Raw genomic sequence first — 23,357 nt, forward strand, 5'->3', positions numbered from 1 at the left:
TAGCATCTCATTAGCGACCGTGTGACGTCGAGGTCTTCCTACAGTTGAGTGTCGAGTGACTCGACGATTGACCAATCCTACGCTTCGGTGACCTGACCGGTCGACCAATCGGTGCGTGTGTGGGCGGGCCTTATCCTTCTGAACCGAGGTGAGTGGCCGCCATCTTGATTTTCCACGATTTTTCCCCCACACTTTCTGTGTGTTAGGGAACTAAGGTAAATATTTCAATTATGTGTTAGGCAATTAATTAACAATTTATTTGAGTTTTATATTGTGTTTAGCAACCCCCCCCCCCCCTCCTCCTCACCCTCGCGCAGGGGGGACTCGGGGCCTGAAGCTGAAAAAATTTCTCTCTCTCTCTCTCTCTCTTTCTTCCCTCTCACTCTCTCCTCCTCTTCCCTCTCCTTCTCCTCTTCCCTCTCTCCTCTTCCCTCTCTCTCCTTCTCCTCTTCCCTCTCTGTCTCTCTCTACTTCCCCCTCTCAGGTGTCGCGGACGGAGCGCGGGCGCGCCGCCCGAAGTTTCCCGCTCGCTAACGGCCTTGCCGGCTCCCGCGGGCCACTCGCACTCACCGCGCATGCGCCGCCCGCACTCACCGCGCATGCGCCGCCCGCACTCACCGCGCATGCGCCGCCCGCACTCACCGCGCATGCGCCGCCCGCACTCACCGCGCATGCGCCGCCCGCACTCACCGCGCATGCGCCGCCCGCACTCACCGCGCATGCGCCGCCCGCCCGCCCGCAGCGGCCGTCCATCAGCCGCGCGATACGCGGGGGACCTCAGCAACGGCACCGGACCTCAGGCGCTAGGCAGGGGGAGGGTCCGGAGAGAGGGAAAGAGGGGAGCGGGGGAGGGGAGGGGGGAGAGGGAGAGAGGGGAGGGAGGGAGAGAGGGGAGGGAGGGAGGGGAGGGGAGGCAGGGAGAGGACATGACAGGGAGAGGGGGGACACACAGGGGCAGGGAGACCAAACGCCCCAAAATTGCCCTCGCAATGCGGGGCTCCCCAGCTAGTATGGTATATAGTGTTTGCATTGGTCAAGTGAAATAGTAATGAGGGAACATAAACTAGTCACAAAAAGAATTGCACAAAGGATGGTTAGAATGTGGAATTCTCTGCCATTGTTGAAGCCGATTCCATAAAGACTTTTAAAAGGGAATTAGACTGTTTCTTGAAAAAGAGAAATCGTGATGAGTATGAAGAGCAAGAAGAAAAGTGGGATTAAACTAGGTGGCTCGTGGGAGGAAAAATGCCAGCACTGACTTTATTGGCAAAGAGCTTATTTCTGTGCTGCAAAATTTTGATCCCATTACTGGTCTGTCACTTAATATTAAACCATTGTCCTGTTTTCTCACCCTTTTGCATGTTTGAGAGTGCTTTAAAAGAGTAGCCTCAGGGAATGTAAAATTAATTTTAAAAGTTAATTCGAGCAGAATGGTTGGGAGGTTTACAGATTTTTTTAAAGTAGAAAGTTTATAAAGACATTAGTGAAAATACAATGACTTGTGCGGTGGTCACTGCTACCAATACTGTCATGGACAGATGCATCTGTGACAGGTAGATTGGTGAGGACGAGGTCAAGTAGGTTTTTCCCTCGTGTTGGTTCTCTCACCACCTGTCGCAGGCCCAGACTGGCAGTTATGTCCTTCAGGACTCGGCCAGCTCGGTCAGTAGTGGTGCTACCGAGCCATTGAAGTCCCCCACCCAAAGTACATTCTGTGCCCTTGCTACTCTTAGTGCTTCTTCCAAGTGGTGTTCAACATGGAGGAGTACCGATTCATCAGCTGAGGGAGGGCGGTAGGTGGTAATCAGCAGGAGGTTTCCTTGCCCATGTCCGGAGTCAATGTTGAGGACATACCACTGTGCTGCCACCCCTGGTGGGTCTGTCCTGCTGGTGGGACAGACGATCGGTCCTAGGACCCCAGCTGTTCACAATATATATTAATGATCTGGATGAGGGAATTGGCTGTAGTATCTCCAAATTTGCAGACGACACAAAGCTGGGTGGGAGGGTATGCTGTGAGGCGGATGTTGTGAAACTCCAGTACGATTTGGACAGGTTGGGTGATTGGGCAGAAACATGGCAAATGCACTATAATGTGGATAAATGTGAGGTTATCCACTTTGGTGGCAAGAACAGGAAGGCAGATTATTATTTGAATGGCAATAGATTGGGAGAAGGAGAAGTGCAGAGAGACCTGGGTGTTCTTGTGCACCAGTCGCTGAAGGTAAGCATGCAGGTGCAGCAGGCGGTTAAGAAGGCAGATGGTATGTTGGCCTTCGTGGCAAGAGGGTTCGAGTACAGGAACAAGGATGTCTTGCTGCAGTTGTACGGGGCCTTGGTGAGACCACACCTTGAGTATTGTGTGCAGTTTTGGTCGCCTTACCTGAGGAAGGATGTTCTTGCCATGGAAGGAGTGCAGTGATGATTTACCAGACTAATACCTGGGATGGCAGGAATGACGTACGAGGAGAGATTGGGTCGATTGGGCTTGTACTCACTGGAGTTTAGAAGATTGAGAGGGGATCTCATCGAAACCTATAAAATTCTGTCAGGCCTGGACAGACTAGATGCAGGAAGGATGTTCCCGATGGCCGGGGTGTCCAGAACCAGGGGTCACAGTCTAAGGATAAGGGGTAAGCCATTTAGGACTGAGATGAGGAATTTCTTCACCCAGAGAGTGGTGAACCTGTGGAATTCTCTACCATAGAAGGCAGTGGAGGCCAATTCATTAAATATATTCAAGAAGGAGTTAGATATATTTCTTAAGGCTAAAGGGATCAAGGGATATGGGGAGAAGGCAGGGACAGGGTACTGAATTTGGATGATCAGCCATGATCTCATTGAATGGCAGAGCAGGCTCGAGGTGCCGAATGGCCCACTCCTTCCATGTTTCTATGGTGATGAAGGAGTTTGTGACATTGGCTGAAAGGTATGATTCTGTGAGTATGACTGTCAGGCTGTTGCTTGACTAGTCTGTGGGACAGCTCTCCCAATTTTGGCACAAGTCCCCAGATTTTGTTGAGGAGGACTTTACAGGGTCGACTGGGCTGGGTGTGCCGTTGCCGTGTCCGTAGCCGGTGCCGAGGTCGATGCTGGGTAGTCCATCCAGTTTCATTCTTATTTTGTTTCGTAGTGGTTAGTTACAACTGAGTGACTTGCTAGGCCATTTCAGAGGGCAGTTAAGTGTCAACCACATTGCTGTGGGTCTGGAGTCACATATAGGCCAGACCAGGTAAGGACGGCAGGTTTCCTTCCCTAAAGGACATTAGTGAAACAGATGGGTTTTTAAGAACATAAGAAATATGAGCAGGAGTAGGCCATTCGAGCCTGCTCCGCCATTCATTGAGATCACGGCTGATCTTCTGCCTCAACTCCATTCACCGGCGCTATCGCCATATCCCTTGATGTCCTTGCTAGTCAGAAATCTAGCGACTTCTGTTTTGAATATACCCAATGACTGAGCCTCCACAACCCTCTTGGGTAGAAAATTCCAAAGATTCACCACCCTCTGTGAAGAAATTTCTTCTCATTTCAGTCCTGAATGGCCTACCCATTATTCTGAGGCCCCTGGTTCTAGACTCCCCAGCCAGGGGAAACATTCTCCCAGCATCCACCCTATCAATAATTTTGTATGCTTCAATGAGATCCCCTCTCATTCTTCTGAATTCAAGAGAATACAGGCCTAGTTTACTCAGTCTCTTCTCATACGACAGTCCTGCCATCCCAGGAATCAATCTCGTGAACCTTCGTTGCACTCCCTCTATGGCAAGTATATCCTTCCTTAGGTAAGGAGACCAAAATTGTACACTGTACTCCAGGTGTGGTCTCACCAAGGCCCTATATGATTGGAGTAAGACTTCTTTACTCCTGTACTCAAATCCTCTTGTAATGAAGGCCAGCATACCATTTACCTTCCTAATGGCTTGCTGCACCTGAACATTCACTTTCAGTGACTCATGTACAAGGACACCCAGGTCCCTTTGAGCATCTGCCTTCCCCAATCTTTCACCACTTCGGAAATACTCTGCCTTTCTGTTTTTTCTACCAAAGTGGATAACTTCACATTTATCCACGTTATATTCCATCTGCCATGTTCTCGCCCACTCACTGAGCCTCTCAAGATCCCCTTGAAGCCTCTTTGCAACTGACACTGCCACCTAGCTTTGTGTCATCAGCAAATTTGGAAATGTTACATTTAGTCCCCTCATCCAAATCATTGATATAGATTGTGAATAGCTGGGGCTCAAGCACCGATCCATGCGGTATCCCACTAGTCACAGCCTGCCATCCTGAAAAAGACCTGTTTATCCCTACTCTTTGTTTTCTGTCTGGTAACCAATTCTCAATCAATGCTAGTATATTACCCCCAATTCCATGTGCCCTAAATTTGTTCACCAACCTCTTGTGTGGGACCTTATCAAAGGCCCTCTGAAAATCCAGATACACCACATCTACCGGTTCCCCTTTGTCTACTCCACTAGTTACATCAAAGAACTCCAATAGGTTTGTTAAACAGGATTGCCCCAAACCCTAACTCAATCTTATTATTAGTTTCTAAGGGCCCAGGTATTGCATCCTTTATAATAGATTACAGCATTTTCCCAACTACTGATGTGAGGCTAACAGGTCTGTAGTTCCAGAATCTATAGCATTTTGGAAGATGACAACCAATGCGTCCACTATCCCAATGGCCACCTCTTTCAAAACCCTAGGATATAGGTCATCCGGTCCTTGAGATTTATCGACTCTTAGTCCCATTAATTTTGCAAGTACCATTTGACCGAGTCTGTCATCAAGGAGCCTTAGTAAAACTGAAGTCAATGGGAATCGGGTGGAAAACTCTCCACTGGCTGGAGTCATACCTAGCACAAAGGAAGATGGTTTTGGTGGTTGAAGGTCAATCATCACAGCCCCAGGACATCGCTGCAGGAGTTCCTCAGGGCAGTGTCCTAGGCCCAACCATCTTCAGCTACTTCATCAATGACCTTCCCTCCAACATACGGTCAGAAATGGGGATGTTCGCTGATGACTGCACAGTGTTCAGCACCATTCACAACTCCTCAGATAATGAAGCAGTCCATGCTCGCATGCAACAAGACCCGGACGACGTTCAGGCTTGGGCTGATAAGTGGCAGGTAACATTCGTGCCACAGAAGTGCCAGGCAATGACTATCTCCAACAAGCGAGAATCTAATCACCTCCCCTTGACATTCAATGGCCTATTGACAAATCCCCCACTATCAACATCCTGGGGGTCAGAGGCTAGGTATTCTGTGGCGAGTGTCTCACATCCTGACTCCCCAAAGCCTTTCCACCATCTACAAGGCACAAGTAAGGAGTGTGATGGAATGCTCTCCACTTGCCTGGATGAGTGCAGCTCCAACAACACTCAAGAAGCTCGACACCATCCAGGACAAAGCAGACCGCTTGATTGGCACCCCATCCACCACCTTAAACATTTACTCCCTCCACCACCGGCGCACCATGTCTGCAGTGTGTACCATCTACAAGATGCATTGCAGCAGCTCGCCAAGGCTTCTTCGGCAGCACCTCCCAAACCCGCGACCTCTTCCACCTAGAAGGACAAGGGCAGCAGGCGCATGGGAACACAACCACCTGCAAGTTCCCCTCCAAGTTACACACCATCCTGACTTGGAATTATATTGCCGTTCCTTCATGGTTGCTGGGTAAAAATCCTGGAACTCACTACCTAACAGCACTGTGGGAGTACCTTCACCACATGGACTGCAGTGGTTCAAGAAGGCAGCTCACCACCACCTTCTCAAGGGCAATTAGGGATGGGCAATAAATGCTGGCCTTGGCAGCGACGCCCACATCCCATAAGCGAATAAAAACCCCCTCCCCAAAAAAAACAAGATTCATTCCCGCTAAATCAACAGGTTAAAGGATAAGTAGGGATGTAAAGTGTAGCATTGGGGATGAGTTGACACCCAGTTGCATTCAAGTCTGTTTTCAGTTGGGCTTGAACATACAGCTAATCACTGGAATCGGCATGTAGCTCATAAATATACATTATCTTAATTGTTTGTAGTCTGATTTTAATAATTTCCAGTGCTGTTAATTGGCTATTGCAATTTTCTCATTAATAGTGCTGTTGTAGCCTAGATAGTTTTGATGCTGATGTAACTGTTACTAATTTTTGTTTTATTTTTCAGAGTTATGCCTGCTTTCTGAAAAATGTGGAGGCTTTGATAAAGTCCTGCTAGGCAAAAATAAAAAAGATTATGCCAGCACATTGTGCTCCTCTTTAACCTGTGTTGATGGAGCAAATAAAAGCCAGATGTGTGCAGTTAAGACAGATGTCCCCAGTGAAACTTCTCTAAGCATTTTAAAACCAGGTAAATGAACACCATTGTTTGACGGTAATTTCAAATAGTTGTCTGACTAGGTGTTGTACCGCAGAGCTTTCTGTCAGTGGCAACATTTGTCAAATTCAGCTTGCCCTTTTTAAAGATGCTAGTGAATTTTCTGTGGTAAATTGCAGCTATATCTGTGCCTTGTCTGCATTGTTCCAAATGGTATTGCTGTTGCCTTTTTATGTTTTGTAGTTATCAGGCTGATATTTTGCTTTTATTTTTGTTTGTCTATTGTACCCTTTATCTGTTTCTGTGCTCCCATGGCTGGGGGAAGAATGTGGGCTATTGCGCTTCGACTAGTTGTCTAACTGTTGCATCATGTTGTTATCCCTGTTCACTTTTCTTGTGTTTTGCCTCCAATAGTTTCCCCTTGTTTGCCTTGGCTGTGTTCTTTCTCGTTTGCCCTGTCTTTCAGTACTTCCTGTTTCTTCTCACCACTTTCTTATTTCTGCTTTTGGGTGCTCTGCATTTTGTACATTACCCTTTTCCATTTCTTCCCATTCTTCTGACAGTTTTTCAGCTGCACCAGTTGGTGATGTGCCTCCATGTCACATCACATTCTACCGTCTCCTTTGCCCTGAGTGAAACTCTGCCTTCATTGTGTATTGCTCCCTTAGACATATCCACTTTACTGCCCCTCTTTGTCGATCTGTGCGTATTGGTATCTCGAATCCCCGAGCCTTCCCAATTGCTCGCCTTTCCCCAACATCCCTTATTTTTGTCTGCTCATCCTTTTCCTTTTGCCGTCACCATTGGATGTTTTGAGGGCCGAAGGGCAGACCATCCCATTTTTTTTCTGGCTGATATTTGCTGTGGACCTGCTGTTTATCAGCTCAGACTGTGTGTGGCTATTGCTGTCAACTTGTTCCCCAATCTTTTTTTTTCTGGCCCCTCATCTTTACTGTTTGTGCATAGCTGGTAGCTTAATTTTCAGTCAATGAGGATGAGACCATAATAATAAAAAAATAATTTGAGGACAAGTTGCCAGCAGCAAGCACATACAGGCCAGACCAATACATAAGGCCTGTGGCAAAGACTAGGGCCCCGATTTTCTGCCAGCCATTGGGCGGCTTTTCAGGCGGGCGGGGGCCAAAAATCGCCGAAATAGGGGGTCGCGCCCCCCCCCCCCCCCCCCCCCGCCTGATTCCCCGCCCCGTCCGACTTTCGGATCGCCGTTTCCCCGCGAGCCAATTCAGTCCCGCCCGCTGCTGGCGGGACTGGCCGTTGGGACCTTGATCACCAATTATTGGCATGTTTAATGCCATTTTAGGGTGCCCTTGCAATTTTCAGGGGTTCCCCACGCTAAACACGCCTGCGGGGAACCCCGCTGATGAAACCTGGTGTGAAGCTTGCCGGCTTGCTTGCTCTCAGCTGCAGGTCATTCGGGAAAGCTGCGATTTAAAGGGACAGCATTTGTATGTTGAAGGACCTTGTTGCAGGCTTGGGGCTACTTCTTCAAGGCCTAGGCACAGCTGTGGTGGAAGGTTGGAGCCTCACACACTTCTCCAATGTGAGCTCCTGGGAAGCCCCTCTCGCCACCCTCACTCAGCGCTTCCTCAGCGGAGGCATCTACCAGAAGCATGGGACGCCTTTTTTTCCTTCCCTTCTTGCCATTAGAGGATCTCCAGCAGCAGAGGCGGCAGCAGCAGAACCAGGAACAGCAGGATGAGCACCAGGCTGCTGCTCACTCACCTGAAGCTGCATAGGCCAGAAGGGGCCAGCGCTTGGAAGTGGCTTGAAAGCACCTTGCTGCGCTTTAGGGGGCCATGGGGACCCGTATCTGCACTGGCAGTCCTACTCAGAAGGACTTCCATGAAGGTCTGGTTTCTCTGTTCAATAGATGGCCAACGCTCCTCGAGATGTCATTCTCTTATGAGCACTTACCATGTTTTCCGTACCCTGGCGAGTTATCTCCTCCATGGAGGTTGCCAACCTTTCCATGGTGATGCGTTCCTGCGGCAGTGACTCCACAAAGGCTCTGCTCATGGTCGCTATGGACTCCTCCATTCGCTCCACACTCGCAGCGACCCTGGAGACAAAACCTGCCAGAGACTCCTGCATCTGTGCATGGAGATCCATCACCTCTTTTGCGGATGGACCCAGAGGCAGAGGGTCGACATGCAGCGCAGCTGAGCTGAGCTGGCGAGTCCTGCGCCCTCCAACGAGGACTCTCCACTGCTGTCCCTGTCTCCAGAATCTGCTGAGGCTCACTTGTGAGCTGTGAAACACCAGGTGACAACACTACTTTATGTCCCGAAGGTCCCTCCGAAGTGTGAGTGTCTGCGCTGGTGCTGGGTGCGCTTACTTCTGCTGACGCTGCGCCCTCAGAGGTTGGAGCTTCCTCAGGAGTCTGGCTGCACAGCCTCTTCCTCCTCCACAGTGGGGACGGGGGCTCTGGATGGTCCTGTGGGGGAGTAGAGGAAGGAGTTAGAGATGTGATGCCAAGGTTACATGCACATTCGAGTTGACATCTGCTGACACCTGCATCCATGCAGCCTTGGTCTCAGTGGGAGGCCTCTTCCTGCCTGACCTAGGGAAGAGGACCTCCCTGTGGGCCCTAACCCCATCCAATAATGCCTGCAGTCGAATTTGGAGGCAGCCCGGGGTCTGGCACTGGCCACAGCTGCTGCAGGCTCCTCTGCCATCCTGTATGGTTCGTTTGGAAGCCAACAGAGGAAGCAATGCTTGCTGTGGACCTTGAAAGCACCACGAATGATGACATCATACTGTGGGGCTTCCTGACTGGAAATGGACAATTAGCAAGGCTGCCCACACGCTGGAAATTAATTGGCCACTTGAGGGAAAATTGCGTGCAGCTGGCTGACCCATTTTTTTTTGTGTCAGAACCCCACATTCAGGGAATCCGACCATTTCCCACACAATCCACAAAATCGGGCCTAAGGTTTTTTTAAATTGTAGGTAAAACTGCATGCAGTAAATATTAATATAAAAGAACATCAAAATGGACAATAGGAAGTTGGGTGATTCGGGCCACAAAACAGGCCTGCAACTACTGTGTAACAGGCTACTGTTTACATAGAATTAGTCACAATAAATGTTTACATACAGATTTCCATTTATAAAATGTGTTCATTCCATACATGCATCACTCTCTCTGTAAAATAGTTAAAATCTATACTGTCTTTTCACCCTCCCTCTTCTAATTTAGATATCCCCTATTGTAGAATCTGTAACTGTTACACAATATTTATGTTGATCTGCCTATACCCCTTAGGATTTTGAATATCTGTAGCATAATTATGACTTGCGTTACAGTGTAACAAAGCACTTCCCAGCCATTGCTATCTTGCAGTATTTCCAATTCAACCATAAATTGTTTCCCAGTTCTCTGGCTTTCAATTTTCAGCACATAAAATATAACTATGAAATCCAACTTAAAACAATAGCAAGTTGATCCGGGATTATTTTTTTCTGGGAGGACAGTACCAGGTTACAGAATACAGAAAATGTGCCCACTTACCATTGTATTAAAACTGACATTAGTGGAAAATTATCAATTGATTTCTGGCAGAATTTTGGGCAGCATGGACCCTAAGAGAACAAAAACTGACTGAAAGGCTAATTGGCATCCAGATGGTAACATGAAAAAGTTCTATGTTGTGGATTTCTGTCTTGTAAATGCAATTAAAGCAGCTCTGCCTTGTGGAGGCCATGAACTGTTTTTAAAAAAAAAAAAAAAAAAATCAAAAGGTTGGTGATGTGGTTTGGAAATAAAGCCAATACCTACTTGGCCTCGCCTCTGCTCGCATGTCAAAAATAGAAGACCATAGGATAACTTAGGAATTCTGTCTCTGTGGCAGTAATTGATTCACTCCCGCATTTGTGCCAAGGGGAAAGTATTTACCTGGTGGTAGCTGGGCCCAAGATTCTCTCAAAAAAGGATCAGTAAGCATGCTATCGGGATGCAAATCTAGACTCTAGATTTTGCTTAGTGTTCTTTTAATTTAATTAATTCAACAAACCAGTCCAATTGATGGGCTGTGGAACAATGATTTTTAAATTAGATTTTTTTTTAGCCAGTTAATATAAATCCTGATTCAAGAATTAATGTTTCTCGGCAAAGTTTATTGATATAAAACGTGCAGTTGAGTTTATACATTAACTCCTGGTTTAATAGTTGCTTTAGTAGCAGATAGTTATAAAATACTGAGGGCTTCGAAGGAGTGAAGCAGTGCGATAACCATAAATTGGAATTTATCTGTGCCTACGCAGGCATCAAGCATTAGTCATTTTAACGAAGCTGGAGAGCCTATAATATTTTAGGATCTCCTCGTATATATTGTATTATGGATCATATCTAGTTGTTAGATGTCATTTGTTTTTACTGCAAACAGGAGTTTGTACTCTATTGCATTTTATGCTACCGACCATTTGATTCAGAAGTCCATTTGCTTCTGCTGAGGATACCCGTGATAAATTTTGAGCAGTCCGATTATGAAAAACAGGAGGCTAATGCCTGCTCTTTGTGGTGTCTATTTTAATTCCTATGTAATTGTCTGTATATTAAGTGCACAAAGGATACCACACAGATCCTTGTATAATGCATTTTTTTGATTAGCAATGAGCTTGCTAAATATGCTAACATTCTCTATATAATTATTTTTTCATTTCAGTGCAATGATTTGAAGTGCTTTATAGTCAAATATAAGCAATTATGAATTGAGTGCGTATATTCTATGTAAACTGGTTTAACATTGACACGATGGTGAAATCAGAATTCATATCTTTAATATGTTGCAGCTATTGAAGAGGCTAAGCAACAGCTCCAGCCATTCATTGAACTTTCAGAGGAAAAGTGCCAGCAGCTGTTTAAATTTTACTGTGAATTCTTGTATCATGAGGACGTGATTTCCCTTCTTGAAAATGTTGTAAGTAAATTATTTTGGCTGAATTGTGTCCTTCTTTACAGTAAACCTCATCATTTTATGTAACAGTTTGGAATAGTGGAACACTCCTCTAATGAACCAAACCACATCCATCTGAGAAATAAATAATCTCAGCAATTGCTTTTCAGTGATGCCAATGAAAGTGGTTTGTCAAGTGTTGGGCTTGCAAATGAAATGGATCTCCTCTCCATTTGTACAGTACTGGATGATCTGTGGGCACTGTTAACTGCATAGTTGACCACACCCAAAATACTGGGGTAGCCAGCAGTGGGGTAACATTTAGTGCCTCTGTTTCTCCTCACCTCTGGAAATGGATGAGCCTGAGACTCTTGGTCACTTACAGGGAACAAAACACTTTGCCTGTGAATTTCTCCTTACCACCCCCTACCCCTGCCAAATCCCAATGATCAGAATGATCCAGTACTGAGAAACTTCAACATTGTCAGGAAATCACAATGTAAATGTATTATCCAGCACCTCATGTTCCTTCCTTTGAAGTAAAGTATCACTTAGTGCACTAGTCTTTTATAAAGATAGGCTGAATGACCTTCATCAATATAGACAATTGTTTATTTCCTCGAAGAATGAAATTTTAGTTAAACCTATGTGAGGCTAGCAAATTAAGTAGTGAAGTATATCTTGTGTTACACTGTGACAAAGTAGGGTAGGACCCATCAAGGAGAGCGAGAGCTGACTGTCCTAGTACAGTGACTACACTACTCCAACATGTGGAGGGTCCCTCCAACGATAATTAGCAAGACTGCAATCTGGAGTAGTATGCATTCTTATTGTTCAGACTTGGCAAGCCCGGACAATAAACATTCATCACCAATGTGCTCAAAACTGGCCTGAAGAGAGAAGTCCTCGGTGTCGCTCTCAATTTCTGTAACACTGTGGTATACATTGATTTTTATATGAAGGTTGTAAGGATGTTAGATTACTTATTGGAGGGATGGCCTTCTCTAATCTTTGAAAGGAGCTAAGCCTGAATTTCTTCCCACATCTTGCCCTTGCCACAGCTTAGCCATCATTTCTCTGAGTTGTTACGGCTTGAAGATAATTTTTTAAACCTGCAGATGTGAGGGTTTTTTTTAATTGCAGATTTGCATTGTATTTGAATATCTTGGTGAAACACGGTGCACATTTGGTCGCATAGCAATCAGATTGATAGAGAGGCGGATGGATAACCCCACACAAGGATTGGAATGTCAATTTTCAGAAGGTGGTTGTAGAGTGAGCAGGGGCAGGCAGGATTGGAGCCTATCGTTTACTGGGTGCACCAAATGGGGGATAGATCTAAAGTTGCATGTGGAAAGGTAGTCTGTAGTTGATAACATCCTGCTCCTCCAGAGGTCTTGTTGGTCTGTCTTAAGTTCAGCATGAGCTCAGTGGATTAACACAGCTGGCAAGGAGACATGTAATAGCTTCCATACAGCACCTGTACCAGCTGGCAAATGTCTGAAGTGCTTTTCACACATGTTTATTGCAGGAGAGGTAGAACCAGGCTATTCACAGAATCACAGAAACCTCACAGTACAGATAGAGGCCATTTCGGCCCATCGAGCCTGCACCGACACATATCCCACCCGATCCCCGTAACCCCTACACCAACACATATCCCACCCTAACCCCGTAACCCCACGTATTTAATCCCCCTAACACTAAGGGTCAATTTTTTTTTTTTCTTCCAATCATAGCCAATCAACCTAACCCGCACATCTTTGGACTGTGGGAGGAAACCGGAGCACCCGGAGAAAACCCATGCAAACACGGGGAGAATGTGCAAACTCCACACACAGTCACCCGAGGCCGGATTCGAACCCGGGTCCCTGGCGCTGTGAGGCAACAGTGCTAACCACTATGCCACCGTGCTGTGTACACTATTTTGCTGATGCCGGTGAGAACTACATGAGCAATGGTGTGGGTCTGAGGGAGGAATGAAATTAGTCACTGTCTCTGGCCTCAAGTCTCAGCCCAAAAGTGCTGCATCTGAAGGCAGGAGAGAAGGTGAATTGCAGTGTGCCCATTTGATCAGGGTCTCGCCATCATTTTTCCCGGTGGGATGGTGTGAGGTTTCAAATAGTAAGTATGATTGTACCTATAGTAGGTAGTTAACATTTCACCCCAAATATCACTGGTCAGAAAGTGTCTTTGTGTGACAACAGTTTTATTTGTTTGGTATTCTGCAGTTGGATGAGCTCTCTTCAGCAGAGCAGCCAAATCTAATGGGACTACAAGAGCTGGAGTCAACACAGGCCCAAAAAGTCAAGGATCTACTGCAGATTTTAGGCTACAGGTGCCCAAATGAAGATGGCTCTTCAAAAAACAAAGATGTTACAACACCAGAACTCTTTACAGCTGCATTCTACCTTTTCAGTGCTTTAGATGGTAAGAAAGTAGGAAGTTTCATGCCTGGGAATATTGTCAAAATATTAACCAGTAAAGAAAAAATATTCTCATTGTAAATGTTTTGCACAATGTATTTGCCTGGAATTTCTGTAAAGGTATTAGCCAAACCCCTGGAGAAACTACATAAATGGTCATTTACCCTGTTTCTCCTGGGGCTCTGCTGAAGTTACAGTGGGAGAACAGGAGAACTTTGCAGAAATTCGAGGCTGTAATGTAAATAATAACTCTCAAATTGAGTAAGTTGTCACAATTTAAACTTTGTCCATTGTCAGAACAAGTAGGTTTTTTGTTAAATGCTTCTTTGTATTATTCTTGATAAACTTTTCATTGCATTTAAATGGGAATATTTTGAATCTTATGCTAATGTTTAAACCAGTCACCTAAGTTTTTAACCAGATTATTTTTTGTTGGATTACTCACTAAAGCAAAGTTTTATTAACAGGAATAGCATTTTCTTAAAGTAACCTTATTTTGTCAAATTTACCAAGCTTTGAATTTATTTAAAGCTACAGCTTAAACAGTATTTGGATTACTTTATATCTAAAGTACATTTTTATTTGTTTAGGTATGTCTGAAGAAAGTCTTGCAGTCTTGGGTATTTGCTGTGAAATTCAAATTCTTCCAACATTGCATTATTTGGTAAGTTTCCATAACAAATGATAGGTGCGGTTTACATCATTTTTTTCATTTCCCCCCTCATAATTATGGACTCAGTAAGGGCATTGTTCTCTTGAGCATCATAAACCTTTCAATTCCTCAGTTGCATTCACAACTCCTCAGATAATGAAGCAGTCCATGCTGTCATGCAACAAGACCTGGACAACATTCAGGCTTGGACTGAAAAGTGGCAGATAATATTCGCACCACACAAGTGCCAGGCACTGACTATCTCCAGCAAGTGAGAGTCTAACCACCTCCCCTTGACACTCAATGGCATTACCACCACCGAATCCCCCACCATCAACATCCTGGGGGGGGAGGGGGGTCACCATTGACCAGAGACTTAACTGGACCAGCCACATAAATACTGCGGCAACATGAGCAGGTCAGAGGCTGGGTATTCTGCGGCGAGTGTCTCCGCTCTTGATTCCCTAAAGCCTTTCCACCATCTACAAGGAACAAGTCAGGAGTGATGGAATACTCTCCAATTGCCTGGATGAGTGCAACTCTAACAACACTCAAGAAGCTCGACACCATCCAGGGCAAAGCAGCCCACTTGATTGGCACCCCATCCACCACTTTAAACATTCACTCCCTCACCACTGGCACACTGTGGCTGCAGTGTGTACTATCTACAAGATTCACTACAGCAACTCACCAAGGCTTCTTCGCCAGCAACCCTACCGCCTAGAAGGACAAGGGCAGCAGGCACATGGGAACAGCACCATCTCCAAGTTACACACCATCCTGACTTGGAATATCACTGTTCCTTCATCGTCGCTGGGGAAAGTCCTGGAACTCCCTCCCTAACAGCACTGTGGGCGTACCTTCACCACACGGACTGCAGAGGTACAAGATGGCGGCTCACCACCACCTTCTCAAGGGCAATTAGGGATGGGCAATAATGCTGGCCTTGTCAGTGACGCCCACATCCCAGGAATGTATTTTTAAAAACTCACTGTTACAAATTCCGGTATGCCATAGATGCCACCTTTGGTTCAGTGGTGTCACTTGCTTCTTTTAAACTGTGAACATCTTACTTTTATGGAAGTTAACTCTCAATGCCCTATATCTACTTGTACGATTGCATAACCCAGGGTGTACCAATACTATCCCCTCGTGATTTGGACCTCTTTTGTTTTTTGCATAAGTGAACAATTTCATTGCCTGACTGAACCAATTAGAATGCTCTTGAAGAGGCAGCTGCTGGGCTGGCATCTTCTTCAACGCCACTGCGCATTGAAATGCTGAAGTAAAGTGCATCTGCCTCATTTTTGAATTTTTGTTTCTTTTCATTTATTGACCATTTGCTACTTGTCCAGGAAGTCTAAAGAGTTATAATTCTTGCATTATACAAACAGATTATGCAGAGGATCAGTTTACCAGTTGGATTTTAAGCATATTGCTCTGTGTAAGAGCACACAGGTTATATAAAGCACAAGTCACTTGTTGAAAGACTATCTCCTCTTTGCAGATTAATAACATCTCTGATGATGGAATGCTTCCTGTTGATAATCCAGACCTCCTGCTCTTAAAAGAAGAGGACAACTTCTACGTTGCTCAGCGGCTATTCGCTTTATCAGATGTTTGCCTTGAAAGGAAAGCGTCATCCATCAACGTTGTAACTGGTAAACAGCCTGGCATGCTTCCAGTGCTTCTCTGCATAGTTCTGCAGGGATTTGCTATCCTAAGTGGAATCAAAAGGAGTAGAAGCAATCCAAATCTGCAGGCTTGAATGAAGTTTAAAAATATACTCAAGTCTCATTTAGTGTTTTAATACTTAAGTAATGTTCAAGATAGTTGACACATTGTAAAGATAACTGGGATGTGATTAATATTTCATGAGCTAGATGGATAGCTCACAAGATTCCTGAATTATAGTTAATATCAGAACGAGATATACATCATGTCCCATTAGTCTTAATATATTCTATTTTGCAGAAAATTACAGTACAGAAATGTTGAGTTTGGTGTGAAACGGCACGCTGTCAGGAATTGTGGATTAGCTCTGTCAAACTTCTCTTCGCTAGAGCTAGCGTTATTGCTCATTAGTTTATTGTGAAAGCTAAATGAGAAGTTAATACGCCACATTATCTAAAAGTGAATTATCAGAGGAAAAAATGTGTAATCTGAATTCTGACAAGAAATGAGGTGAGAGTCATGTGGTATTAAGCTCCATATGCGGTTTGCTCCAATTTCAAAATCTGGAACACTTGTCTATCTCGCACATTCCAAGAGGGAAAAATGAAGCTTGGACCAATATGATCTTTAGTTGAAAATACTAATCTGAATTGTACTTTTTCTGACTGATTTTAAAGAATAAGGTGCAATTCTACTAACAGTAGGTGTAGATTTCTAATAGGATTTTAAAAGAAGTTCTTCTACTGAATAGCAGTTTTCTGTCTATGTAGGTACAAATATCTTAAACTCAACATTTCATGGTTTGAAAATCTAATTGTAATTTGTATTAAACATTTTAGAAGGTCTCAGATTTGTTTGTAAAAATAAAATTTGTCAATTATTAAATTTTGTACTTATGTAGTTTAATAAAATTAACATCAGCCAGATCAAATGCTAATTTTAAAGGTCATTAACTTTGAACTGACACATGCTGAAACTTGTCACTGGAGTACTGTACTTTGTGCAGTTAGTTTCCTGCCTCATCCTAAGATTTTAAGTACCTATCACAGATGAAATCTACGGTTACATGAACTGTTCTTGATGTTTATATTTGTATAGAATTCCCACTTAGTGGAAGTCCAAATTTTTTCATGAGGTTGAAAACTAACTTTCCTTACAACAGTAATTTTTTGAGAGAAAATTGCTTTCAGATTGTGCAGTGAGCCAGTACTTGATGCCATCCTAGTATTTCGGCTGATTTGTCACATATATGTCCACTGCTGAAAACTCAACTGTCGCATGTCCAGATGGAATGAACCGATCAGAAGCAGACTCATTTGATAGCTTCTTCGATTTGGTGCTTAATAAAATATCTGCATTGCCGCTGCTGTGTGTGTTCCTTCTTTAAATAAAGAGGCCCAGATTTTGTGGTGTGTATGACAGCGCACTCCGAGTATGCCGTCATATTGCCTTTGAAATCCACCGCAAGTTTGGGATTTCCGCATGCGCTGAATCCCAAACTTGCGATCTGTCAAGGTGCACCTTGACAGATCATCCGAACTGCATGGAAACTCTGTATTGCTGACGCAGAATTGGGCTGTGTGCCCAGCAATTACGCACGCAACAATGGCGAATGAACCCGGAAGAAGACCCCGCAGTGTTCTCAGCGGGTGAACTCCGAAAACGTTTGTAAAAGCTGCAACTAAAGAAAAGGAGAAGGAAAGCTTAATTTAAGTTTTGAACAACTTTTATTAATATTTGTTAAATATTTTAGTCCTGAACAGTCTTTGGATTTCAATTTCAAAGAGAGGCCTCAAGTGTTGCGGATTATAGGCATTGGGGTGTTGTGAGGATTTACAGATGGGCTTTTGGAACTCTTTGTGCTGTGGACAAGGTAAGCATTCTATTCAATTTGATTTCAGTTTTTTAAAACTTGAATGACCTGTTTAAAAATGAATTTGTTCATATTTACATTACTTTTTAAAATAATTATGCCAGAATATATGAATGTTTTAAATGTTAACATTTATATGCTGTTTAAAATTTTCACATCTGCATGTATGACTGTAAAAATGTTAAGTCCTAGAAATTTGTCTTGGGCGGTTATAATCAGTTCTATTGTATGAATATCAGGCGCTGTGTGTAACTGGCGGCTGATCCGATACCGCCTGTTCTGCACCACCGCCCGAGATGAATTTCTACCTACTCACTTTATTAACATGATTTTTACAATTCTTTCCATTTTTCCCCCCACAGGTACTGCAGCTAGTTAAGGAGGAAGCCTGTGAGGGCGAAACATGCCTTTTGAGCGCCTTGCCCGATCTTGTGTGTGATTTTTGGTAGAGGCTCCAACGTGCGAGGGAACAACAAAGTCAGGAACCATGACCGTCGCCTGATCAGGAAGAACTTTTACCCACCTCAGAGAGTGCTCTCACTGCAGTCAGGGGGTGGTGGAGACAGAGATGCACTTCCTCACAGCTTGTGGAAAATATCAGGGCATAAGGGAGAATTTCTACCCAAAATTCACAAAAATATGCCTGGAATTCAGAAATTTGAATGACGACCAAAAACTCCCATACCTACTAGGGGAACAGAGAAATTGTGTAACCTTAACGGCACACTATGTTACAGCTTGCCATAAACAGAGGGACAACCATTAAATCTAAGAAAAGAGTATATACAAATTATATGAATGTATATTTATACACTCAGGGATATATCTGTTTATACACTGTATGGATAGATCTGTGTTTATGTGTTCAACCATAAATGTTTTTCGATGCTTTGGCAACATAAGATGTACCTTGTCATGCCAATAAAGCGATTTGAATTGAATTGAATTGAATTGAGTGTATAGGGCGAGGCTGTCTTTTGAGATGATGTCGGGGAAGTTGTGTGTGAAGAGACTGCTTTAGTAAAGAGGCAATCTATGTGACATGTTAAAGGACGACCTTCAGACATGTTCGAAAACCCGCCTTGTCAGTAGCCATGAAGATAACCACAGCACTGAAGTTTTATGCATGGGGGTCATTTCAGTCAGGCACCGGTGACATTTCCAACATCACCCAGCGTGCTGCGAGGGCCTGCATTCACCAGGTCACAGATGTCATATTCCGTGGGGCTTCTGACTTCATCGACTTTGACTGTTCCCTCGGTAGCAAAGGGAGAGGTCCCTTGCATTCTGCAGGACTGCTGGCTTCCCCCAACTGATTGGGGCTGCCGATGGAACCCATATTGCATTGAAGGCACCAATTGATACACCTGTTACGTATTTCAACAGGAAGGGGTTTAATTCTTTAAATGTAATGATAGTCTGTGATGCCCAACTGCAGATCCTAAATGTGAATGCAGATCACCGGGGAAGTGACGCCATTGTCTTCCGGCACTTTCTTACATGATGTCCTCAGTACATTGCGTCCAGGATCTGCATGGATATTAGGCAACAAGGGCTACCTGCTGAAACTGTGGCTGATGACACCATACCGCAGGACCAATAATGAAGCAAAGGAAAGATATAACCATGCACAAGTGTCCACATGCCAAGTGGTGGAGAGGACAATCGGGGTTCTAAAATCACGCTTCCGGTGCCTGGACAGGTCGGGGGGACGTTGCAGTATTCACTTCTGAAAGTGTCAAGGATTGTGGTGGCCTGTTGTGCTTTGTACAACTTTGCCCTGCAGGAAGGACTGACCATTAACCCAGCAGACAAGATCCCCGTGGAAATGGACGACCTGGAGGATGCCAACATTGATGTTCCTGTGGCCAGGCTTGATGGGGAGGAACCAACTGCTGCAGAGAGCAGAGCTGCCAGAGAACAGCTGGTAACTAACACGTTTACGAGGTGCTGATCATATCGCCTCCTTCCTCCCTCCCTCCCTCTCCCCCAACAAGGCACAGAAAAGAACAGACACGATTTAAAGTCAAACAGTGAACTTTTATTGCAGCAGCAAATACATTTTGCAAGACTTTTGAGGTAATTATTTCATGTTCTAGCTATTTTCTACTTTGTAAACAGTTGTAATGTTAAATTGGTTGATAATAAAAACAGTTGAACACTTTAAAGTGACAACAGACTATATATATTCAAAACAAAACAGGTAATTACAATATCATTCCAAATAAATTTCAATAACCAACATTTCAATAATAGCAAACATTAAAAAATTAACAGACATGGACTCGATGGGCTGAATGGCCTCCTTCTGTGCCGTTATGACTTTATGACTGACTATGTCCCCTCACATCCGTGCCTGAGGGTCGAAGGAGGTGGATTCTGCAAAAGGTGGCATCCTACTGTCTCCTGCGCCTTGCCCTTCCCAGTGATTGGACCCCTCTCATGCCAAGGGCATGACCCCTGGGTGCTAGCTCTTGCCCTTCAGCAGTTGACTTGTGGCTGGGTTGCTGCTTCTGAAAGGCAATATTATCGCCGGAGCTGCTGGCTTGTGGGCCTGCACTGTGTCTGTGCTGGGAGCAGGCAAGGGGGGTTCTGTGGGGGTCAAATGAATGACCGCTGAACCTGCTGTCTGCAACTGCAATAGTTGAAGGAGAGACTCGATTACCTGACTATTCGCCTGATGCATCAGGGCCAGAAATACTGTGAACCAACGTCAATCTGAGTAACAATCATCTGTGTAGTTATGGCCAACTGATTAGTAATAGTCCGTATACCTATAGCCAACTGATTACACAGATAGCTCCCATGAATCTCAATCTGCTGCCTGATAGAGGCAAGAGAGTCAAGTTTCTTCTGCTGTGTGAGCATTGCTTGCCTCAAGCCTTCAATCTGTTGCACCCGAGTGTCAAAATCAGCCTGCTGTGTTAAATGTGTTACTGCTTCTCCCACCTGCTCTGTGGTATCAGCTTAGCGGCTGGCTGTGGAAGGACAGTCATCTGTGCCTCGCACAGAGCCAGAGGGGCCAGGAGATGGAGAGGCGGTGATCAGCGTTTCATCATGGTCAAGGTCCCCACTTGGCATAGCCGTCCACACCCTCCCCTTCCACTCACTGCCACTCCACAAATTCTTCCTCCCACGCCTCACTTAGCATATGCACTTGCTTTGTAACCCCCTTTCTCAGTGCCCTCTCCAGGCCCCATGTGGACATCATCTGCAGCTGCAGACTCTCTGCACTCTTGTCCACCTAAGGGAAGGAAACAGTAAGCATTTACAATGGTGAAGCACATTGATCTGGCACATCACACAAGCTGATATTCTGCGCACACCTTACAATTTTAAATATACAGCTGGACAGAACAACTCACTTTTCCTTACTCCAATGCCTGATTGGGCACCAGACACTGAACTGCCATCGCTGATTTTCCAGCAAGTGCATGACCCTTTCCTCTTGCTCAGACAACTCCTTAAGAACGACAATACCACTGCCTGTCATGGCACACCCTCTGGCATTAGATGCCATTTTACTCTAAACAGAAATGAAAATTAAACTTCAGATTTGGTTCATTGTTGGCTAAAAGAGACCAGCTGGCTGCTTTGGAGACAAGGTATTGTTCACTAATTGCAATTTCACACCTCAAATCTGGCATACAGATAAAATGTTTACAAGCACAATAGTATGTACCACGTACATGGACCAGGTACAGCAGCCACCTCAAAGCACTGGAGAGTTACCACCAATGCTGCCTCTGCAAGATCCTGCAAATCCATTGGCAGGATAGGTGCACCAACGTCCGTGTTCTCGCTCACGCCAACACCCCCAGCATTGAAGATTTGACCATGTTCGATCAGCTCCGAGGGACGGGCCACATCTTCTGCATGCCCGATACGAGACTCTGTAGGGGGTGGCGGGTGTGGCGCATGCGCCCAGTCAGCTATGCCCCTGACTGAGTGGTTCGAATTGCTCCCACGCCCCTGGGTTCTAGACACCGGACTTAGGTACAGGCGGCGATACAGGAAACTCGAGTAGACAGGTGGTTTGGATGTAAGAAAAACCAAGATTTTATTAAAACAGAAATTAACACAGTTTTACGAGAAATTACTAGCATAAAATACAGGCAAATACAAAATAACTATACTTATACAGGGAAAGGGGAGCACACGGCACATCAAGGGAAAACAAACTATATTAACAATCCCCTTATCCTTATCCCACCCCCTATACCTAACTAGATTAAGCTATGAGGGGCCAGAATTCATGCTTACCAATCCAAAGCAAAGCCAACTGTTAACGAAATGCAGGTTTTGAGGTTTGGTTCTCTGTCCTCTTAGGTACCCCGTCGCCACGTGGTCTTCAGGGGCGCGGTGCTGGAGCTGCTGCTGCGACACACCTCCGCTATCGTCGTCGTCTCGTCTTGATGGGTTCTCTTCTCCCTCGGGCGGTCGTCGGTGGTAACGTTATGTTTATCGGGCAGTTAACAGTCTTTACCATTTAGATTTCTCTACCCATGCGTCAAACACCAGTATATTTGTTGTGGCGTAGACACCTGCGTTATCGCAGTGTTCAGCAAGGTGTTCGTCTTCCCAAGCGCCTTTATCGATACGTTTTTTGCTGCCCTGCCCTGCTCTGCTCTTATGGAGTTGTTATCGTCTTCTTTGTCTCTATTCGTCTCGTCTCGCCGGACTACTATACAAGTCCTGGGCTACCTGCTCAATTTTGTCTTGCCCCTTTTTGTGGCCTGGGCGTCCCGGATGACTCGGGTCTCGTTCCCCTCCCCTGTTGTTGGTATGGTGTCCTTAGTTGCTGAACCTCTGCTACGGGGAGCGAGGAGAGAACCCGCCACGAGGCCAGGGCACGAGTATGGGCGGCAGCAGCCCCAAGCCCGACAAGAGTCAAGAGACCAGGGCCAAGAGTCAAGAGAGTGATTGCTACCTGGGGCCCACAGTTATACTCCTTTCGAAGCCCCTTTATCTGCCTGCCAAATCAGGTTAGTTCATTGTTTCAATTTTGGTGGGCTGTTTTAAATGATTATAGCAATCTAAACTAACTTTTTAGATGGCCGTATCATCGCACCTAATGGCCTGATGTCTGAGCTGTATTGTTATTAATGCATCCTAATTGGCCTGTCCAGCCTCGATGGCTTTCTTAAGCTGTTTCCGATTATTTATGCAGACAACTTGATGGCCTCAAGTATAGGCCTACCTAGTTCTGATCTGCCTACGATCTGGCTTAATGCATATTCAATGATTGCTGTCTGCTTTTCAAAATACAAAGTCCTTTTTCACAGAAACTGCATTTTAGGTTTTGATTTCCCCAAAAGCTGCTTGTGCTGCTACAGAGTCCAAGCTTTTAAAATCTTGCAGGCTTTTGGTCATGAGGTGCGGACGCCATCTTTTGGGTACCCTTTTTAAAATGTCCATGTTAATAACTTTGGGGGAATGTGGGGATTTTGTGAATCTTACAACTCCCAAAACAAGTGCTCTACTCGGAGC

General features: G+C 45.1%; 1 protein-coding gene across 7 annotated transcripts in view; it reads left to right on the top strand.

Annotated features, from left to right (window-relative positions):
* gsdmeb (gasdermin Eb) overlaps nucleotides 1–20,035 on the top strand; it is a 45,152-nt gene extending 25,117 nt beyond the window's left edge. For 6 of the 7 annotated variants that reach the window (XM_085988687.1, XM_085988685.1, XM_085988684.1 and 3 more), the window contains 5 exons: nucleotides 6,177–6,359; nucleotides 11,139–11,266; nucleotides 13,474–13,672; nucleotides 14,259–14,332; nucleotides 15,828–17,356. In XM_085988687.1, coding sequence (XP_085844813.1) covers nucleotides 6,177–6,359; nucleotides 11,139–11,266; nucleotides 13,474–13,672; nucleotides 14,259–14,332; nucleotides 15,828–16,088 — 845 coding nt within the window. In that variant the 3' untranslated portion in view covers nucleotides 16,089–17,356. Of the gene's footprint in view, nucleotides 1–6,176; nucleotides 6,360–11,138; nucleotides 11,267–13,473; nucleotides 13,673–14,258; nucleotides 14,333–15,827; nucleotides 17,357–17,747 lie in introns of those variants that run through there. The other variant, XM_085988690.1, reaches the window with a different exon arrangement.
* The last annotated feature ends 3,322 nt before the right edge of the window (nucleotides 20,036–23,357 follow it).

This window comes from Somniosus microcephalus, chromosome 5 (assembly GCF_052327205.1).
Source record: "Somniosus microcephalus isolate GS21.2 chromosome 5, FLI_Smic_1.0, whole genome shotgun sequence".
Lineage (NCBI taxonomy): Eukaryota > Metazoa > Chordata > Chondrichthyes > Squaliformes > Somniosidae > Somniosus > Somniosus microcephalus.